Source organism: Labrus bergylta, chromosome 5 (assembly GCF_963930695.1).
Source record: "Labrus bergylta chromosome 5, fLabBer1.1, whole genome shotgun sequence".
NCBI classification, from domain to species: Eukaryota; Metazoa; Chordata; class Actinopteri; order Labriformes; family Labridae; genus Labrus; species Labrus bergylta.
In genome coordinates, this window is record NC_089199.1 from 14,809,767 (window position 1) to 14,830,375 (window position 20,609).

The 20,609-nt window shown below is 38.4% G+C and overlaps 1 protein-coding gene across 1 annotated transcript; it reads left to right on the forward strand.

The window, feature by feature from the left end:
- Positions 1-1,520: 1,520 nt before the first annotated feature.
- c1ql4b (complement component 1, q subcomponent-like 4b) lies at positions 1,521-17,356 on the forward strand. Its single transcript, XM_020646868.3, has 3 exons — positions 1,521-1,977; positions 2,531-3,862; positions 14,670-17,356. The coding sequence occupies exons 2-3, from the start codon at positions 3,323-3,325 to the stop codon at positions 14,847-14,849; spliced, it is 720 nt and encodes a 239-aa protein (XP_020502524.1). The 5' UTR covers positions 1,521-1,977; positions 2,531-3,322; the 3' UTR covers positions 14,850-17,356.
- The last annotated feature ends 3,253 nt before the right edge of the window (positions 17,357-20,609 follow it).

Sequence of the window (20,609 nt, forward strand, 5' to 3'; positions counted from 1 at the left end):
CTGCTTGGCAATAATAATTTAAATGCAGGAAGACTCTGAGTGTGCTGCAGTCCACATGTAAATTGTAGGTGTATGTGTGCACATATGTATGCATGTAGGCACTCTTACTCATGCAATAAAGCCACATAAAGGAGCATTACCAGGCACACAGACACAAACAAAGAGTAGGATATAACTGACAGTATACTGTAAAATCACATGCAGAAAATTCCAGTTTCAATGTGTTTTTTTATTTTTGTTATAACCAATTTTGTAAGATGTAAAGACCCCCAGTGTCCCACTTTCTGAAAAGCAGTAGTTATTTTTTATCTCCACATGCAAATGTGACTAGAGGCTCAGCATCTGCCTGAGGGCTCAGTCGGCTGACAGTATGCATTCTGGGGAGTGATCTATTGATCCATATTCAATATTTGCTACACTTTCTTGCTCAGTAAAGTTGGGAGATGAATAAATAAAGAGCAGAACTGACAGAACATACAAGTGCACTAGTGCCTTAGAGGACTGGAGGCTTCCTAAATTGTTTTCTTGCTTGGTTCTCATGTGGACGCCCCCTAGACCAAAATGTCTTGATAGAATAAGCACATAAGAGCCATTCTGCTTTAAGGACGTATGTGTTCCGATTCTAATCAGTTTGTTTCTGAAACAATAAAACATTAAAACAATATTTTTCCATGATTTATAGGCATAAGCACCGCATAAATAATGTCCAATTTAACACTGAATTAATTTATTAAGATTATAAATTTTAAGTCAGTAATAGAGAGAGAAGGAGAGGGGGCGAAAAGAAAGAAACCAGGAGGAGATTGAGGAGCAATGGGAGGGGGTGTTGTCAGCAGCGATACATCTTTCATCTCTAACGAGGTCTGAAAGCTACAGAAAAAAAAAAACCAGAGACATTGACAACAGCCTTAAGAAACACAGCTCTCTTCCTTTCACCTTATCCTTTTCCCTTCCACCCTCCTCCCTCCTGCGTGATATGTGTCAGTCTCACATGTGTAACCCACCGCTTTCTTGCACTCACACCTCAGTCTTTACATGGTGCTGCTGTTCTCAAACACAGCTCAACAGGTAGCTGCAACCTTCACTGGGAAATCTTATTTTTTAATTCTCAGTGATATGCTGTCTGGAACTCAGTCGTGGGACAAAATCTCAGGAAATTTTAGCTACATGTTTGCAAGAAAACAAGGATACAATATAAGAAAAAGAAAAACTGGAAAAAGCCGATATTATAGTCAAAAGAACACCTGTCATCTTAGATAAGGATGCTGTAAATCAAAGGACATCACAGTCAAAATACAAATATTTACACAATACCTTTTCCTTGTATGAAATTGGTGCAAATAAATCCTCTATATTTAAATGGCAGACGACAACCATGATGGAACTATTTAATGGATGTAGTCATTGGATTTGTTAAAAGGTCACAGGCAGGATGATGGGACGGTGAATCTGTGTGTATTAGTGAGCATGTGTGTGTGTGTGTAGGGTGTGTGTGTTACAGAGAGAGGGAGGGGGAGCAGTAGTGGGCAGATGCTGAGGAGAGAGAAGCAGGACGGAAAATACAACAAGTGAATGAACTGTTGCTCTGCAAATAAAGTCGCTGTGCAGCGGGATTTCTGCAGGGCGGAAGTCGGCCAAAGTCACTCGTCAGGATGTGTGGCTTTATTTGAAGGGACATTACGCGACTTTAAACCATTTTATACTGTTTCTTTTTTTTTTTATTTGTCCGTGTGTGCTCGGACTGCCCGTGAGCGCTGCCCGGAGCGTTTTGCATGCTGTGGTCCGGTCTGCATGCCGCAATCGTGGATCTAAAGAAACTGCAAGTTTGAATATTAGTGAGACTTCAGCTGAACTTCACCCGATCCGAGAGAGATAAGTCTGTGAAGGATTCCATCCCGCCCGGAGCAGTTTTCTGCGGCGTTTCCGTCTGAACCCGCAGCTTGAAAATCCGAAACAAGAAGGAAATAAAAAAACTCAGTGAGTTAGTCTAATCTTTCCCTCTTTTGTTGTCTTTATTTTTGCTGGGGTTTTCAGAGGTTTGCTAATGATTTTGGTTTGTTAGATTAAACTTGGATAAACAGCATTCAATGATAATGAGCTCGAAATTACTATCAAACTTTAAATTGGTTTAAAGGGACATATGGTCAAGTTAGTATAGCCTACTGTTGTATTATTTTTAATTTATATTTAACGGACCTGTCGCCTACATTAATATCAACATATAGCTGTGAATGATTAAAAAATATATTAGTCTTTACAATGACAAAGATGACTTTGTGTAAGACGTTATACAAGTCTCTTTGTATAGTCACAAGTCATTTTGTTTAAAATTGTTGAGCAAACATTTTAGTAGGCTACATAGGCTATAATAAAAATAAGTTTTTAATTTAATGCACTTTATTTTTATTTTTTCAGTTGAAAGTTAATGATTTTCAGTGGAGGTGGTTTTATTTGTCAGTGACAGGTAATTTGATATATTTGTGTGTGTGTGTGTGTGTGTGTGTGTGTGTGTGTGTGTGTTTCTTTACAGATTCAGAGATTTGATGCACTGTAATAAAAAAAAAGAAATCAGCTGACTTCGGAAAAAGAGATACTTTAAAAAAAATCTGTAACCAATCTGTATTTAAATTTGATCTAATCCAGGCTCCTTAAAAAAATTACATTCAGATCTAAGAAAGGTGTACAGCTGATCAACACAAAAAGGGAGGAAGGAAGAAAGGCGCTGAGATTTTGCAGTTTCCTCTTTTCTTCTCATTCCTGTACAGGCAAATACAGCTCCTTTCCCCATATGTGGTGGGTGAGATGAACTCCAGTGGGAATACTGTAGACCCCACCTGACAGTTCTCTGCCTGAGCAACTAAGCTTTTCACTTGAGCCACTATAGAGCTTGTTTAAAAAAGATCAAATCAAACATCTGATTTGAAACCTTTGTTATTTTTGGCTTGCAGAATGATGTTTTAACTCTAGAAAGGTTAAAAGCTCCAGACATTCTAAACCAGAGAAAAGTGAAAAGTGAAATGTTACAGAACAATTACTGAACATCAAGAAATGGAAAAACCTTTTTGTCTCCTCCATCCTATATCAGATTTTTTCCTGTCTAAGACTTTTCAATCCCGACTTTAGAATAGAGGCCAACTTCTATTCTCTGCCCGTCACCATCTCACACATTCGACTGCCACCCTCTTAAGTAGTGACTATCTGCCCAAAGTTCAGTCTGGCAGGCACAACCATCCCAGCTAAGGGGGAGGAGGACTTCCTCACACTGGCCGCCTCCCGGCTCAGCCGTAAAAAACGAGTTATCGGGGCTGGAGTTGGCGTGGCAATGGTCCTGGTCCTACTGGTGGCCATTCCCCTATTGGTCCACACCACCAAGGGGGGAGGGTCCGGAGGAGGGGGCACGCATTACGAGATGCTTGGGAGCTGCAAGATGGTGTGTGACACTTTCACCCCCCCACAGGGAGAGCTCACGGCCGTCTCCCCTCAGCCCCCGGACTTCCAAAACCGGAGGGGCAAACATGGGCTCAAAGGGAGCCCCGGACTCCCTGGTCCTCCAGGTCCTAAGGGCCCCCCTGGAGAGCCTGGCAAACCTGGCCCACCTGGACCACCAGGGCCTGGACCTGGAGGTTATGGCCAGTCCCTCTACAGTCCTAAAATTGCCTTCTATGCCGGTCTTCGGAAACAACACGAAGGAAGTGAGATACTGAAGTTTGACGATGTGGTAACCAATGTTGGGAACTACTACGAACCAAGCACGGGCAAGTTCACCTGCCCTCTGCCTGGCATCTACTACTTCACCTACCACGTCCTGATGAGAGGAGGGGACGGTACGAGTATGTGGGCTGACCTAAAGAAGAACGGGCAAGTGAGTATGTTCTCAAGGGCAGAGATGGTTGAGTTTGTGTTGTATGAGTGTTTTCACAAAGTTTAGCTTTTCAAAAGCACACCAGAAATCTCCCAAGTCAGAGTTCATTCATCCTACTTGATCTCCCCCCCCCCCCAATGAGGCTATATAACATCAACACTATGTTCCCATTTTCTTCTAACAAACAAGACTGACTTTTAGAGTAAATTTGCTTTCCTGACGCAGGGTAAAATAAAAAAAAAGGAAAACTCAAAAAAGAAGATGATTGACTAATAGTTTGTTCTCATTGCCGAGTTCTGAATTGGACTGGATGCTCTGCACAGGGGTTGCTATAATTGAAATAAGTTTACTAACAATGTAATCAGAGAACAAGAAATATACACAGAGAGTTATAAAGCAAATGTCTTTATAATGAAAAAGAATGAAAATATGTTTACTTTGAGCAGATATAAACCAGGATGTCAACTGATGTGTCTCAACTCGTTAGTTTCAGCTCGTTAGTTTAATCAAAATAATTAACATTTTTGATTTACTTTGGAGGATAAAGAAAAAGAAAGGAAGGCAATGTGAATGTAGAAACAGAAGAAGGGCTAAATTCTGCTTTATCAAGAGCAAAAAATAATTAAATGTACAAATTTCAAACCAAAGGCGAGGGAGAGAGAGTGACAGCCGAGCGATCAGGAGGATAACAATCCTCCTCGTCTCAGTGGAACAGAGCCAAAACGCAACAGCTGGCTACTGTCCTCTGAGGAACTCTGACTTTAACTCTAATAAATAAACAAGCATGAATGCCTGGAAAAAGCCTTGAACGCTTCCATCTGGAGATCCGTGACAAGCTTGAAGTACTAAGCCCTCACAGTGGTGAGGAGCCCCGATTCTGACACGTGTGCTGCAGAACAGAAGAGTGATATTCTGGGAATTACGAAACAAGATGAAAATGACTTGCATTGCATTGTTACAAGGCCAGTCAAACAATGCTGGGTGTTTTATGTTACAACAGTAGTTGCTCTGCACAGAATTTGACAGCAATATGCTGCTTAGGAGACTGTCACCCTGCTATTTGTTGACACTGAATACACGTCAAAATTACTTATAATACAGTAGGCAAGCAAATAGGAACTTAACAGCTCAATAGTTTACACTTAAAACTCTCTCACCTATCCCTGTCTCAAGTTGTTTCTCAACAGGAAACGTGTGATTTCTAATTAATCCACAACTTGAGTCTGAACATCCCAAAAACATTTCCCTGTTTTATATAAAATAAACTTTAAAAAAAAGTATTTACACTTGTGCTGTAAACTTAATCCATCTTCATTGTTAATTGATTTAATTCATCAGAAGTACAAAAAGGGAAAACACCTCACAATAGTGCAGAGACACATCAAATAACAGATGCGGATACAATTCTCAAAGAATGCAGGAAGCTGAAAAAAGCTTTAAACTTTAATAAATGAGAAGAAAAAGAACAATTTACAGATTGACAGCAAAAACAATTCAAATTCATCAGCTCAACAATTAAAACTTAGAGTTGGGGTCTGATACTCGGAATCAAAGGTTTCGGTTATAGAGTGACTCTTTACCTTTACAGTAGCCCATTCCCCAAAATATTGTAGAGGGAAAAATGCACACCACTATCTCCAGAAAACCAAAGTAATATACTTGCATGTAAGTCCTTAATCCATAGTTATTAAATTGACTACGTTCCATCGAAGGAAAAACAGCAAACCCCTCTATTTAAATAATAAAGGTTTGTCATGTTGACCTGGAAAATTGCTAAAATTGTTAACTGATAATCAATCAGATAATAATTTCTAAAATCATACCTCCACCATGGCCACACAATTATACCCAGAATAGTTTGATAAAAGTTTATCTGTGAACTTGCATATAAGCCAACAACTCAAAGAAATATAAAGTCAGGTTCCGGACAAGATTAGATTTCTTTTTCAAAATGCTGTCGGTTCATTGACTCGCCAAATATACACATCATGATGTTTTTGATTGTTTTTTTAAGACTGTTCAAGTTCATAAAAACAGTTCCCTTCTGTTTTATTGATTTGTTGGGATGTGCATGAAGTGCAGAGCAAAGACGATTGACAGTTAAATGCCAGGTATAATTGGGGGACTTGGTTTGTTGCGTGCCTTTACAGACATTGTCATTCCTGTCTTCTCCTGCTGTTAAATCTTTCATAGCCTTTAGATGAGATCCTCTCGCCTCCACCTGTGCCCTCCCTTTACACACACACACACACACACACTTTTATAATTCACACTGGCTATTGACTCATTCCCCATTAATTATCTTTTCATCAACTAAATTATTTAACCCAATTCTGTGCTGATCTTGCCCTCAAAGTTTCTTTGCTTGCTTTGTTTAGCTGTGGATAGACAAGTGCTCTAGTAGCAGATTGATCAAGTCAGGTAAGAGTGAAAACATTCAGGAGAAACCCCAAAAAAACATTTGTCCATTCGGAGACTCTTAAAGGCATTTCCAAGCATTGTGTGTCAATTGTATTAGTTAGGAAACACAATCTTTCTAAAGGAATATGTTGTTCTTGTATTTCTTTTAGTCCATTATGACACAATGAGTTTGACATTTTGGGAATTGCGTTTATTTGCTTTGCAGTGAGGAATTGAATGAGAAGATTGATGCCTTATGTCTGTTTTGGCTTTCTATAATGTGTTTTTGCAGCATGGGCATGGGCGTGTGAGTATGCACGTGTTTACATGTGTTAACAAGAATGAGCAGACTGATATGTTAAATGGACTTGAGCTTGTATAGCACTTTTCTAGTCTTATACACCGCTTGTCACACCTACCCATTCACACCCCCAACCCCCCAACCTTCAGCCTTGCGGTTGAGAACTGAAAGACTTCACCAGATGAGCCAAAGCCCCATGATATGCATGGTGTTGATCAGAGTCTGAGAATAAGACGCATCATAAGGACAGCAAAGACAGACAGTACACAGACATGGGGGTAGACATAGAGAGAAACAGAGATGGAGAATTGCGAGAAAAAAACACTTAAAGGCATCTATATTGTTGAAGGGCAGGGTTGATGTTAAGGGAATAAATATACGAAAAATCTGACTCGCGTTCCCAGCTGACCACCTTCCTGTTACTGTTGTCTAATGAAATGTGCAATGATGTCTAACTGATGTGAAAGTTAACATGAAGTTTGCAGAGCAGAATCAATCAATGTGAGGAATCCTTTTTCCTCCTCGTGTCCCATAACTCATCAAAAGATTGGTGTTGAGGTGGATGACCTTTTCAATGGATATATAATTCACCACCAATATGTACTTTGCCCTTTGCAGTGATGAGCATGGAGGGAGAGTATGAATATTTATAGCTGATCCAGGTTGGTTGGTCAGTTGGTCCGTTTGTAGTGCCCTGACACACAGACACACACATTAGTTTGTGTGACATCACTCTTGTGGACATTTGTCAACCTTGCAGTAGCATTAGGGTGAGGCTATTGGACATGATCCGACATGTTGCTCTGCCTTAACAAGCATGTGTTGGCTGTTATTTTATTGAATGAGTTTTTCAATTCATTAGTGCCAAGTAAAGGTTATCAATAAGTTGTTGCAAAGTGCTTTTTTTTTGCATCTTTAATTGAGTCCCAAGGCTGTGTGCCTGTACATGAAAATAACTAATATATCAAGAGCTTATTAGATGATTAAATGTGCACTTAAAAGTTGAAGTGATGACAAGCTCTGACTCAATTAAAGAAGGAAACGTCTCTTCTCCAGTAGCTAGGTGTGATGCGGCTTCTGTGAGAGGTGGAAGCTGCTAATTACAGAATGTGAGACAAGGTGTCAATATGAACCTCATGTGGCTCATTATGAGACTCTTTCCAATTTGTTTTATTTAGGCATTTTTGAAACTGCCCCCCCTTACCCCCAACCTTACACATCCACTCACAGTTGGATGTGTTTGTACAGTTTATAATACTTTTCTTTGTGGTACTTTGCTTAAGTACCAGATGCAATAGTCTACATTATGTGATAAAAAAACGAAAGTCCACGGTTTCAGACAAGGAACCGTCTCTTACATCCTGCAGCCCGCCGTTTTTTATCTTCTCGTCTTTTGCCCTGAAGACACACACACACACACACACACACACACACACACACACACACACACACACACACACACACACACACACACACATCTATGTTTATCCACACAGCCATTATTTGACTATACGTTTCTGTTATAATGGCTGAGGCCATTACATTGTGTTGACTAAAATGAGCGGGCTGGCTGTACCGCGCTTTCTCATGCCTTTGTTGTGCTTTCCTTTCGCTGCCCCATTATATTGTTGTTCCTGCTCATCAAGAGCAGGAATCTGTCTCTCACATCAGTAGTGTTTGTTCGATGCAGAAGCAACACGAACAATGGTAAAAAGAACTTGATGATTAACATTAACAAAAGTCAGTATATCATTTTTAATGGGACAGTAACTTATTTTCTGTGATTGGTTTAACAGGACACATCTAAATTTCTGTTTTATCCCTTTCTGCATTCCTCCCTATATGTGTCTAGGTATTTGTGCACATAACTTTGAAAAACACACAAATTACACTATTGACTGTAAAGAATATCTCACATATGAATATTATAATGTAACTTTAGAGCTCAGGTTCTACAGGTACTATAGACGAGGGGTTCCCAAACTTTTCAGATTGCGAACCCCAAAAAGAAATTGCCAGAAACTGGGTTCCCCATATGTTAAAGCGTATAACTTTTCACACAGCTGTGCACACACGCTAATAGACCTATCCAACCACTGGCATTAGAACAACACACAAGAATACAAAAAAACTATAAAAACACTGTTATATGATACAGTAATTTATTGTATGAAAGGCTAGAACAGTAACAAGCAATTTTGACGTATAGACTTTGGCTCTGAGTGCACATAACAAAACCTAAGAAATAGACACAACTGTGTGTTCATCGTTATGTGTAAAGAGCAGCAGACACCAACATAGTTGCTTTGCAAGGTTTTTTACACATTTTTTTTTTACAAACATTCACACTTTTATTTGAGAAATAAATCGAATTAAATGACATGGTTATATTTTGTGTGTATATTTTTTTTACAATAATAGAAAAAATATGCTGTTTAAAATCATTTAGAATTTGTCTTTGTTTGTTTGGAAGGCATTTTGTGACCCCCTCTTGGTGTCTCTTGACCCCCAAGATACCAGGGCGGTACCGACCCCACTTTGGGAGTCAGTGCTGTAGACCGTCCACAGAACCGATTTATGTCCAATTAAAGAACCTCCTCCACCCTCAAAGGCTTCAGTCTAGAGCCAATTAGAGACTTTCTAATCAACATCTTGACAACTTGGGTTGAGTGTCATGACAAAATATTAACATTTAGTATGCCAATTAGTGTGTGAGTGTGCACTGCAGGAGAAATCTTACACATAGAACTACATTATAGAAACAGGGAACCTCAGGCGTGTACACATAAACTGTATGAAGTCAGAGATACATTGTAGCTTTTACACTGGCGGCCATTTCGATTGTCCTACTCCTTCTCCCTCTCCCAGTTTACCCTTAGAGGTCCCTCAGGTAACTTTAAGAGACCCGTTCTCAATCGCCTCGCTCTGCTCTGAGAGGTCTGTACATCACAGTGAATGAATCCTGTCAGTTTTATTGTCAAAGGATCAAGGCACTGCTGCGAAACAAAACAAAAGTGAAAAAATAACACAGTGCGTGCACGGACAGCCCACCTCCCCAGCCTCATTTCTATGCCCTCCTCTGAAGCAGGCATGCTTGATCAGTTTGTTATCCAACAGGCTCCCTCCCTATCACTCAAAGCCCCACTCAACTTTGGCTTCCTTTACCAGCATCCTGTGCTTAGACTGTTAAAAGTGCATGCAGCTGCTCAGCTGTCTTTAAGTCCTTATCCAAATATCATCCCTCATTCTCACTATCCTGTATTGTCCCTCTTTCCATTATGTTTAATTCAATAAAAAAAACATTCGACCTAAACATTATGATGTAAGACTTTGACACTTGTTTGAGATACAAAAAAAAGGAAATCTTTGGCTTGATAAATTTGATACACAGTAGCTCAGCTCTAAAATATGTCACACCAATCAGTGGCACACAGCTGAAAATGTGGATTTTATTGAGCATCTAGTACTGTCAATGAATTATTTCCCTGCTGTAACCCCCCTCTCTTTCTCTCTTTCTCACCATTTCTTGCCTCTCTCTCCCCCCATTTCATGCTGCCCCCTAATGAAAAGTGTAGGCAGTGTAATCGTCTCCATTGTCCCGCGGGTCTCCGCTTTCCCCACCAGCAGCAGATCACGTCAGAACTGTGTTTGTCCAACAGACAGAAATTCACTCCCTTGTCACTATCAATCTCTGCAGCTGTTGACAATAATCCTGATCTGCCTTTCCCTCTTGTTTTCACTCCCAAAGCCCCTTGTGCCTCCTGCCCACTTAAAGAACACCATGTTTCACTGTTATTGTTTCTGACAGTAAAGATTCATCTGTGGTGGTTTCAGGGCCACAAAACTCTGCAATGTCTCTAAATCGAGCTCAGATCAAGAAATTATACAATCCACAGTCCGACACAAGGATTCATAAACTATGCAAAAATGGTCTGTTGCAAGCAAAGTATTCACTCAAATTCCCAAAACATAAAATGGCATATTTCTTACTGCAAAACAGAAAGAAAATATTTAAAAATATATATTTTTAAATGATTACATAAAAACATTTACATTTTACACAACTACCTGTTGTAAGGCTTTGGATTTTTTAAATTATTTCAAATGAAGTTAAATGTCAGAATTTACAAAGAAAAAACATACTTAATGTAACACATCTGTAGTTGAAAGAGTTTCAGTAAAGCTCTTCAATAGAGGGGCAACAGTGCAGAAGATTTTTTTACTGCCATATAATAGATGGTGGAGCTCAAGCTAGTTTTACAAACTGTACTCTTGGGTAGTCTGCTGTTTAAGCACTGTATTTATATATTCCTAACATATTCTTCTTATTTTAACACATCTGTTATATAAAGCTTTGCTTATTTATTCATACGACACAATAATGAAATACAAATCATTTAATCAGTTATAGAACCACTCCCATGTGGCAAATCTCTCTTTTATTTATGTTGAGAGAACGAGCAGACTATTTTCTAATGATAAACTCCTGTACCAATGTGGCAGTGATATTGATAATGAGGTAGTATTTTAAATGTCAGACTCTTAAAACATGTTCATAGAATGTATAAAATGGTTTATTGTGCCCTGAGTTACTGTAAATACAGGAGGATGATGCGCCTTTGAATTAATCATAGAAATAACACATTAAATGTCAGCATCTTTGCTGTGTGAGGCGAGGCTAAGTAAACCTGCATGTCTCATAAGGAAGTCAGCCATAAAGAGCCATAAATAACATCATGTCCTTTTGGCTGGCAAATTAGCTGATGTTCATGTTTAAAAGGCCATTTCAATAAGATGATATGAATATCTCTGCTGCAGCGTTTTTTTTCTCCATGGTTCTTAATTATGGCTGATAGGTAGGGAAACCGTAAAATACACATTTTTTAATAGGCTGCATGCAGTTCAATTGTGTATTTTAATAAGTGGAATTGTAATTCTGGTTCCGAACGCATAGTGAAGTAATTGCACAAACAAATGTGATCTTTACTGCTTTTGTAGAAAGTTAAAGCAGCCTTTCAGCCTGTAACTCAGCTCAAGATACTATCAGGGGAATCCTGCCGTTCAGCCATGTAGACAGATGTTGGATGTACAAGATGTCAGATTCTCTTTGCTGTTATATTTTTCCCAAAACCTATTAGGCCTCCTCAGGGGAACAGTTCGGTCCCTTCAGAGCAAAGCAGTCTAACAGTATCAAACAACAAAATGTCTTAGATGCCAAGTGTTTTTTCTCAGGTGTTCGCTTTAGATTCATAAAAAAACAATGACGAATGAGAGGTGCTCTTAGGGAGAGAGTGGAGTCTGCCCGTGTGTGTATGTGTATTTGTGTGTGTGTGTGTGTGTGTGTGTGTGTGTGTGTGTGTGTGTGTGTGTGTTCTTATCTTATCCTGACCTCCTGCTAGGATTTCATGGGCCTATTTGACCACTGTAGCCTATACCCTGTGCCCCCGTTCGTTGTGATTGTATGGCGTTATTGAGGAGTTAGACCTATTAGGCTGGGAGCTGCCATGGCTGTCCAACTACCAATTACTGTAGCCTGCAGCCGTGTATGGCCTTCCCCTACGCATCTGGAGGTAGGGAGGCAGGGGTTGGGGGTTGGGGAGAGGGGGGTCGAGTGTGTAGGAAGGGGAGGGGGGGTCCTCAGGAGACCTGCCACAGTGCGCACCGTTAATCAATCCGATTTAGACCGGACAGGGACACACTTAGTCGCTTCTCCTGCCAACACTGCCCTGGTGGGGGAGAGGAGAAAACGTGCTCGTGACCTGCATCTCATTCTGGCAAAAGGACACAAAAAGATGGATAGACGGGTGCAGAATGAAGAGATAGTGATGGAGTAGCGATTGGGGTGGGATGATGGAGGGGGGGGGGGGGGGGGGGGGGGCTTGAGGTATGGAGGGGGAGACAACAATTAATGGAGTGATGTGAGCAGAATTAAAACAAAGGAAATGTATCGATTAATTTCTGTCTGGAGGAGGGGAATAAATATGTTCACCTTCGCAACACGGACAAAATGCTTGTAGAACTGAATTGATGACATGGGTGGGGAAAAAGAGTATTGGATAGAGGATGAGAAGAAATGGGAAGTTTAGTCTTATTTCATTTGTCTTGGTGATCACGAGAGAGTCAGGGAGGCCTGATGACTGGTGGATATGGACCATATTCTCCATCAGACCCTCTGCGGGGACAAGGATGGAGTGAGGGGAACATATTTGCATTCATTAATATGTATGCACTTGTGTACTTTATTTCCCTCTATTAAATGGATTGCCTGCTTGAATAGTTGGTTACTTCCAATGATAGAGCTATTTATTATAAGCTGATTTGCTTACTGGCTGCTAAAAAAAATTTAATTGACAAAATAATAGATACCTTTATGATGAATAAATGTGCCCTATTCCCCAACTGTTTACCCACACTGGATCCTGACCTGATCAAAGTGAGACAATGGATTGTTCTTCTCCTTTGATTAAGGAAGAAACCTGGCTTTATGTTAAGCAATTGCGTGGGTTTGACTTCATGTAATAAAATCAACATATACACAGGAGCATTTTGATCTTTAAATGACAGAGCAACATTAGATATGTGTTCAGCTGTTGTGCTTACTGCTATGTAAATATGTACAATGGCCATTAGATTTAATGACTTCATGTTAAATGGTTGGTCACACCATTAAAGAGCCAGTAGCATGTAGAGTGTATGATTCTCCTCACATAAACCCGTCTACATACGTGGATTAAAGAGTGAAGAATGACTCATCAGACCATCATAAGATCTTTTTTTTTGTGAGGCTAAATGATCTGTGGCCTTCAGATAGTGCATCTCTAGTGTGTTACCTTTGAATAGAACATAGAACACACATTAATGAGAGATCTATTATACAGCTCTTCTTGTTATTGTGTCAGAAGGAGGTTGATTATAATGTTCGGTCATTTCAGGAGATGATGTTGTGAAACTATCCAAGGCAGCCGCTGTGTGTGATGTCCACGTTTGGCTTAACATGTACAGAATTAGGATCTTTTATTCTTTGATATGTTACATAATGACGCTTTCCAAACTTGATTTATATGTACTTAATTAAACTGAAGATGATTTAGTGACTCACTGGCTATTAAATATTAAATATTATCTGTACAATAAAAAAGTAATGAGTCAAATTATTGTATCTAATCCAGAAACAGTTCCGACAGTCGAAATTAACATACTGAAAATTAAAACCTGACTTTCCCATTAAAAAAATAAGGTTTGTTGTGTTCGCTGTTATGGACACATGTCCTCCCTGATTGTCCTTGCATTGCCCATCAGACTGTTCCCTGCAACATGTGGATCAGGTGTGAGAGCAACAACCCGGTGGAAAAATTGATAGCGGCTAAAAAGGTTGAGCTCTCAGATGGAGGTTTGAGGCCAAAGATCACTGCACATCTCATCTATCTACCCAGTGGACGGGAAGGTATCTGTACTGATGACATTACACAGAGATCACAGAATGAAACAGGAAATAAAATGGTAACGGTAGCACTGGTAACATCCAGATAAAGTGAAAAGATGGTTTGCGGTTTGGAAACTGTGAGAAGTTTTGAAAGATACACTTATCATAAGCCCTTAATAGAAAACATGTGATTTGAAAGAAATTGTTGGTTGTGCCATTCTTATCAATCAACTGGATGATACCATTTCTGCATCCCAACAAATGCTTTCTTTATGCTCAACTTAGAATTCCACATTTCTACCATGTCTTTCTCCATTACCTGGTTATTAACATTTACAGTAGATGGCTGTAGTGAACAAGCCTCCATCCTAATAACTAGTGGTATGTGAGGACCAGGGATTTAAATAGAAGCAGAGAAGTTTGTTGCACGATTATTTCTCAAACTACATTTTTAGAAACTAGCAGGTGACAATCATTCATTGGCAATATACAGTTTGGGTGGTACATTCTTCCATGCTCTTAGATGTCTAAAAACCATATGACATATTTTTCCTTGTTATCATTTAGTTTACATGTCAGTATACAGTGAAACAGTGAAACACAATGCCAAACAATTATCCATTCCTTTTTTATATGTGTATGTATTTGCAACAAATTAACTACTACTATTGTCTCTAACTCAGGTAAGGGCGAGTGCAATCGCTCAAGATGCAGACCAAAACTACGACTACGCCTCCAACAGTGTCATCCTGCACCTGGATGTCGGGGACGAGGTGTGTGTACAGCTGGATGGAGGCAAAGTTCATGGAGGAAACACCAATAAATACAGCACCTTCTCTGGCTTCCTCATCTACCCTGACTGACAGTATTCTCACATTTCTATACTCTCTTTCCTCAAGCAAAAAGTCTCCTCTCCTTTCTGCATCTAACACACCATGCTACCATGATGTAATATGCCATTTCAATGCTGTCCAGTACAAAAAAACATGTAATAACATGCTAACAAATAGAGTTTGAAAAGAATTTCTGTAAAAATGAATATAGTTATGTATATATCAACAGTTAACATTTACTTCTGAATCACACACTTGTGTAATCATTATTCTGTGCCATGTACAGTATGTGTAAGGGCATCCTAAACATCTGTTTCACATGCTTGTACAAACACATGCACACACAGGCACACACATGAATTGAATTTCTCCTATTGCTTGCTAGGCTGAGACAAGATGGCAATTTTAGCCACCAGTCTGAAATCGACTGAAATGATCTCTGAATGTAGCCTGTAAATTGAAGTGTGTGTACTCGGCTGCAGCCTCTCGCCTTCACTGTGAGATGGATTTCCAAACAAGAAAAGTTATGAATATATTGATTGCAGCTGATAATACGGTCAACACGGTGAACATAATCCAGTGTGTTCATGCTGTTTGAGAGCACGTGTGTGTTTGTGTCGGGCTGTGAAAGCATCACGTAACAGTCCCTTAACGCTCAGGGTAAGTCGATACTGAGGTTTAGCTTTGAGATTTTCTCTGAGCCATAGCTTATGACAGTCTCATCATGTCCTGCTAATGAGCAGGACAGGATACGCCATGTCACTCACTCTCACACCTGGCACCCATTGCTGTATGACTGTACTGAAAAAGTTCGACATGATAAGAAATAGACATTTGCTTTTTTTGTAGTATGTTTATTGGCATGATTGATAGCACTCTCATTTCATTTTGACACTACAGGAAATGTATCTAAGCCGAGCATAGGAACTGGGTTTTTTTGTATGAAGTGTTTTCTGACCATGTTGGAAATCAAAGTGAGAACCCAACACCAGAGGTTGTCTGTATAAATAGATTCTGAATACAGACGAATACAGGATCCATAGGCAAGAAAAAGATTTTGGGGTCTGAAGTGTTTAGGTTTCCATTCACAATGTAACATGCGTAACTTTGTACACTTTTGTTCCGGCATTGCCTGTAGGCTATGCAAGAAAGCAATCTGTGTATAAGAGGATGTAATGAAATCCCAGTCCCCATCATGCGATGTCAATTTAGCTGTTTTAATCTCGATAAACATACATTTGCATATAAACAAGCTAACGTGCTAACGTTCATAGTCAACGACTGTCCATTCTATAACTCAAATCACCCATATAAACTATGGCCATTGCACAGAAAAGATTACCATCTGAATAACATCTGGTCACACTGGAAGACCTGAAAATTGTCCATTGCTCTGAGAGGTTATGTTGTTGTCTGCTGATAGCCAATGGGTTTTGAGACTTCAATGAAGGGAGCGAAACACCACCTGTTCCATTTTCTCATTCAGAAACATATAAATAGTTTTTGTAACAAAAAAAAAAAAAGGTAGAGAGAGAAGTTCATTTCCTGGCTCCTTCATAAACCCTCACACAGCTGACCAAATACAGCGTTGATTGTTGAACAGGACTTGCAGGTTAAAGCTAACAACATTGGGAACAGAGGGAAACAGCTAGCTCAGCTCTATATAAATGAAATGCAGTCCAACCACTGGGCTTTATAGCTCACCAGATAACATGTTACCACTTCAGTTTTATAAAAATGTAAGTATTCAAAAAAACAAAAAAAGAAGAATGTTTGTGGGTTTTTTTTTTTTTTTTGGTAGGCTTAATACAGAAAGAGCTAGCCTGGCTATTTCCTTCTGTTTTGAGTCTTAAGCTAGCTGTCTTCAGTCTGTCTGTTGTTATCATACACGCATGAGAGTGGTTTGAATGTTCTTGTCTAACTAGCTTAATAAAGCAAATCAAGGTAGGCTAATTCATTCATCTTACAAAGAATGATTTAACATGCAGGTAGCTGTTGGTGTTTTACTGCCATATACCACACCTCAAGGTTTTCTGTGCCTTACACTATCGTTTGGATGTGTGAACAAGCAGATTTCTATGATAAGTCCATGTAAGTTGTTAATCACTTATCACAGAATCTAACTGAGGACATTGACTGTCAATCTTTGTATGTAAAATAATGTAGCTCATTGCTGTAAAAAAAAAAGAAATGGAAAAAAGGCCCCAAAATGGAGACGGATTCTGTTCAGATAGAAACACCTGTTGGAATGAACAACAGAAGCATGTTTATGTGTAGTTAAAAAAAGGATTTCAAAAATATATAAATACATTGATGTAGACAAATTATGACATTCAACTTTTATTTTCATGACCTATCCATTGTGCCAAGTTGCATCCTGTGTGTGTTTTCTGACGCTGTTGCCTTTGTTCACGAGCCATGTGGTCAGTGTACTTTGCAGGCTGAGTTGTGTGTGTATTTGTTATGTATGAAATCAACATGGATTTTTCTCTGCCCTTGATGACCATGAAACACAATAAAGAAGAAAAGAAAATTCAGGATTGTTTTGCCCTCTGAGTCAGAGTAAAACAAGTCTGGTCTTTACTCTTTGTTCATTTTGTTCCTCACTCTCTCTCTTTTTTCTTTCAAGGAAAATCAAGAACTGTGAGGGCGCTGACATCTGGTTTAATCACTTTAACTGCTCAGGGGGTAATATGAATACAAAGATCTCTGATAAATTAACTTATTTGTGAAATCGAATTTTAAAACAACTGAGAAATATTTTCCAGTACTTTAACCAAACCCATCAAAAACCTACCTGTACATGTGTGTCTTTCATTGCTAAAGAATAATGAGGTAATGTTTTATGACTACATTATGGTTTTTAGGTTTTGTTATGTTTGTTACAGTGTTTGATTTAAAACATTGTTCAATGTACATGCATTTATTTATGTAGGCTTAAAATGGAAAGAAAAAAAGAGAAGCAACATGAATATGAAGCATTTAACATCCTAATGCCATGATGTTTAAGTTGTTTAAAAGAAAGTAAACATAACCACCTCTTTAACACAATGTTAAAACTGAGAAAATATTCGAAATAATTTTATAGGTTTAGATATTTTGTCTGATATATGGTTGATTCGGTTTCTGTCTTTGTGCGAGTTATGATTAAATAAGATATTTAAACACATAAAAATGAAAGAAAAAAACACCACATCATATGTGTTGATACAGGGATTACTTCAAACTCACAAATGAACCCTTCATGATGAGGTTTATAACTGTAATATATTTCTTTAGATCAAGTGTGAGAGCCTGATGTTCTCTATGGGATGTAAACAAATATGAAAACAGAGTTTGGATAACAGACAATGTGCTCAGATGTTCAGAAACATCATATGATCTTATATGATGATGTAATAGTTTGCATTTTGTACGACTTATACGACGGACAAACTGAAGTTAAGGATCATCTAAAAAGTGCACTTCATGATGCCTGACCTTCCTCCATTAAATGCATCATGCATTTTTTCTTTGCAGTATGAATGGAAATGATCTGTTATGATCCTTTTCATTGATTTGTTTTTCCACTGACACTTGATGCTTTGCATACATCGGGGAAAATATCATTTTGATTTGTAAAACTTTCTTTTGAGTTTCCTTAATTCATATCAGCCTTATCTATATAGCCTCTTTTTTTATGGTGTGGTTCTTATAACCTAAAAAAAAACATGCTCATTTGTTTTGTTTAATTTATTATGTACTTGAATATTACAAAAACTATTATACTTTTTAATATTTTGTCTGCTACACTTATTCTTACAGTAATAGTGTACTTTTCATGGTTTATAAATCTTAGTAATTGAAACAAAAAATCCAGGTGCTTGTCATGACAATCAGATATATACATATAGATATTTATGAAATTTATGAAAACTGAAAAAAAAGTTTTTTGTTTAACATGTGATTTTGATTGATATTATTGTATTATTGTGTCATGCATAAACAATATGCCCAGCCTAAAACAAGCCTACAAGACACCATTATTAATACAAAGAGACCAAAAATACATTGAAATGAAACAACCATTCCATCATGTCATCATCGGTCCTCCATATAGAGCTTTTGCCTTTTTCACATAGACATTTTCTGTAGTAAAAAGAATATAATAACGATATGTTGAGATTGGGAGAGTCTATAGAACCAAGACGTCTAAGAAATCATGTTTTACAGTGAAGTATGTTTCCATAAAGAAGTGGAGCCTGTATATCAATTGTATATTTAATTTGAAGCTTGAGGAAAAAGCTGCAACACAAATTTGAAATTAGAGATAGAATTAGGAGAATCTGTAACTTTGTAACACTACCCTGTGTAAATGAAACACCGTCTGAAGGAAGTTCTCACCTCACCAGGACCAGACAAAGAGATGACTCTTTAATTAAAGGTGAGCGGTAACACTATTCTTGAAGACGGGGTTCTTGCTGAATGTGGTGTACAGTACATGAGGGGTTTGGCGGGAGGCTGGTCTCAGCAGTGTCTCCCCCTCTCTGAGTCCCAACGCTCCTCCTGGCAGATTCCAGAGTTGAGTTAATTGGACAGAGAGAGAGCTGCTGAGGAGGGAAACATTCAGCCCCATTAGCAATTCCCCCGAGGAGGCCGAGCCGAGAGGATCACAGACTCACAAATAGGAGGATTAAAATAATCAATAGGCTTCACTCTCCCTACTTCAGCACACACACACATGCAAACACATACACACACACGCAAACGAGCAAACACACAGACAGCCTGAGAAATACTAGTTCAAGGAGCACTACTCTCCTAAACGTTTACTCTGGACTTCACAAATGTAGACAAGCATGCACACACAAACATACACACAAGCACACACACACACACACACACACACACACACACACACACACACACACACACACACACACACACACACACACACACACACACACACACACAAACACACACACAAGCACACACACACACACACACACACACACACACACACACACATATGCAAATCTTAATTCATGCCAGCACACTTCCTTTCAGATAACAAAGCAATAACTTTTATACAAGCAGTACATTAAATATACATGTATACTATTAAATACAATAAATTCTTTCTATTCTATCGATCAAATTTCTAGGACATGATATCAGGATAAGCTGCGCATTTGCGACATCCTTCTCTGTTAATGTAAGTTCATTTGGGTCTTCAGTAAAAACAAATATATATATATATATATATTTTTTTTTTTTTTTGTACTCTCAGAACTACTAAATTTATTATATGACTTTCATATAAAAGTTTCATTCTTTATCTGAATCAACTCATTATGAGAGATTTTTTTTATTTCCATAATGAATATTATTTATGGAGTATAATAACTACAGGCCAGTTAATACATTTCATTACATATCTATGTATAATATCACATATATTAACATATATTGATGTATATTAACTCCATATATTTATCTCTTTCTGAGGTAATATTTGTATGATATGAAAAGATACACTGTGGGTCATAGTCCTGTTTTTTCACATTTATCTATAACAAAATGTGTCATGCTGCAGATGTCAGTGTGTTCTGTGCACTTTTATCAAGTGTTACATTTAAGTAATTTAAATAACCACAGAGGAATGGAAATAGATGTTTTCCTCAGGACAAGTTTGTGAATAAATTGACCAATTTCATCACTTGTTTTTGTTTGACCCAAAACATATACGTATATTTAACATCCTCTGATATTTATTTATGAAATTGTTTGTTTTTATACTACCCTTCTGAT

Bases quoted from the DNA above. Each gene is read 5' to 3' on its own strand.
- c1ql4b (XM_020646868.3), top strand. From the start codon at position 3,323: ATGGTCCTGGTCCTACTGGTGGCCATTCCCCTATTGGTCCACACCACC. The intron at 3,863-14,669 runs GTGAGTATGTTC...TCTCTAACTCAG, and splicing joins ACCTAAAGAAGAACGGGCAA to GTAAGGGCGAGTGCAATCGC.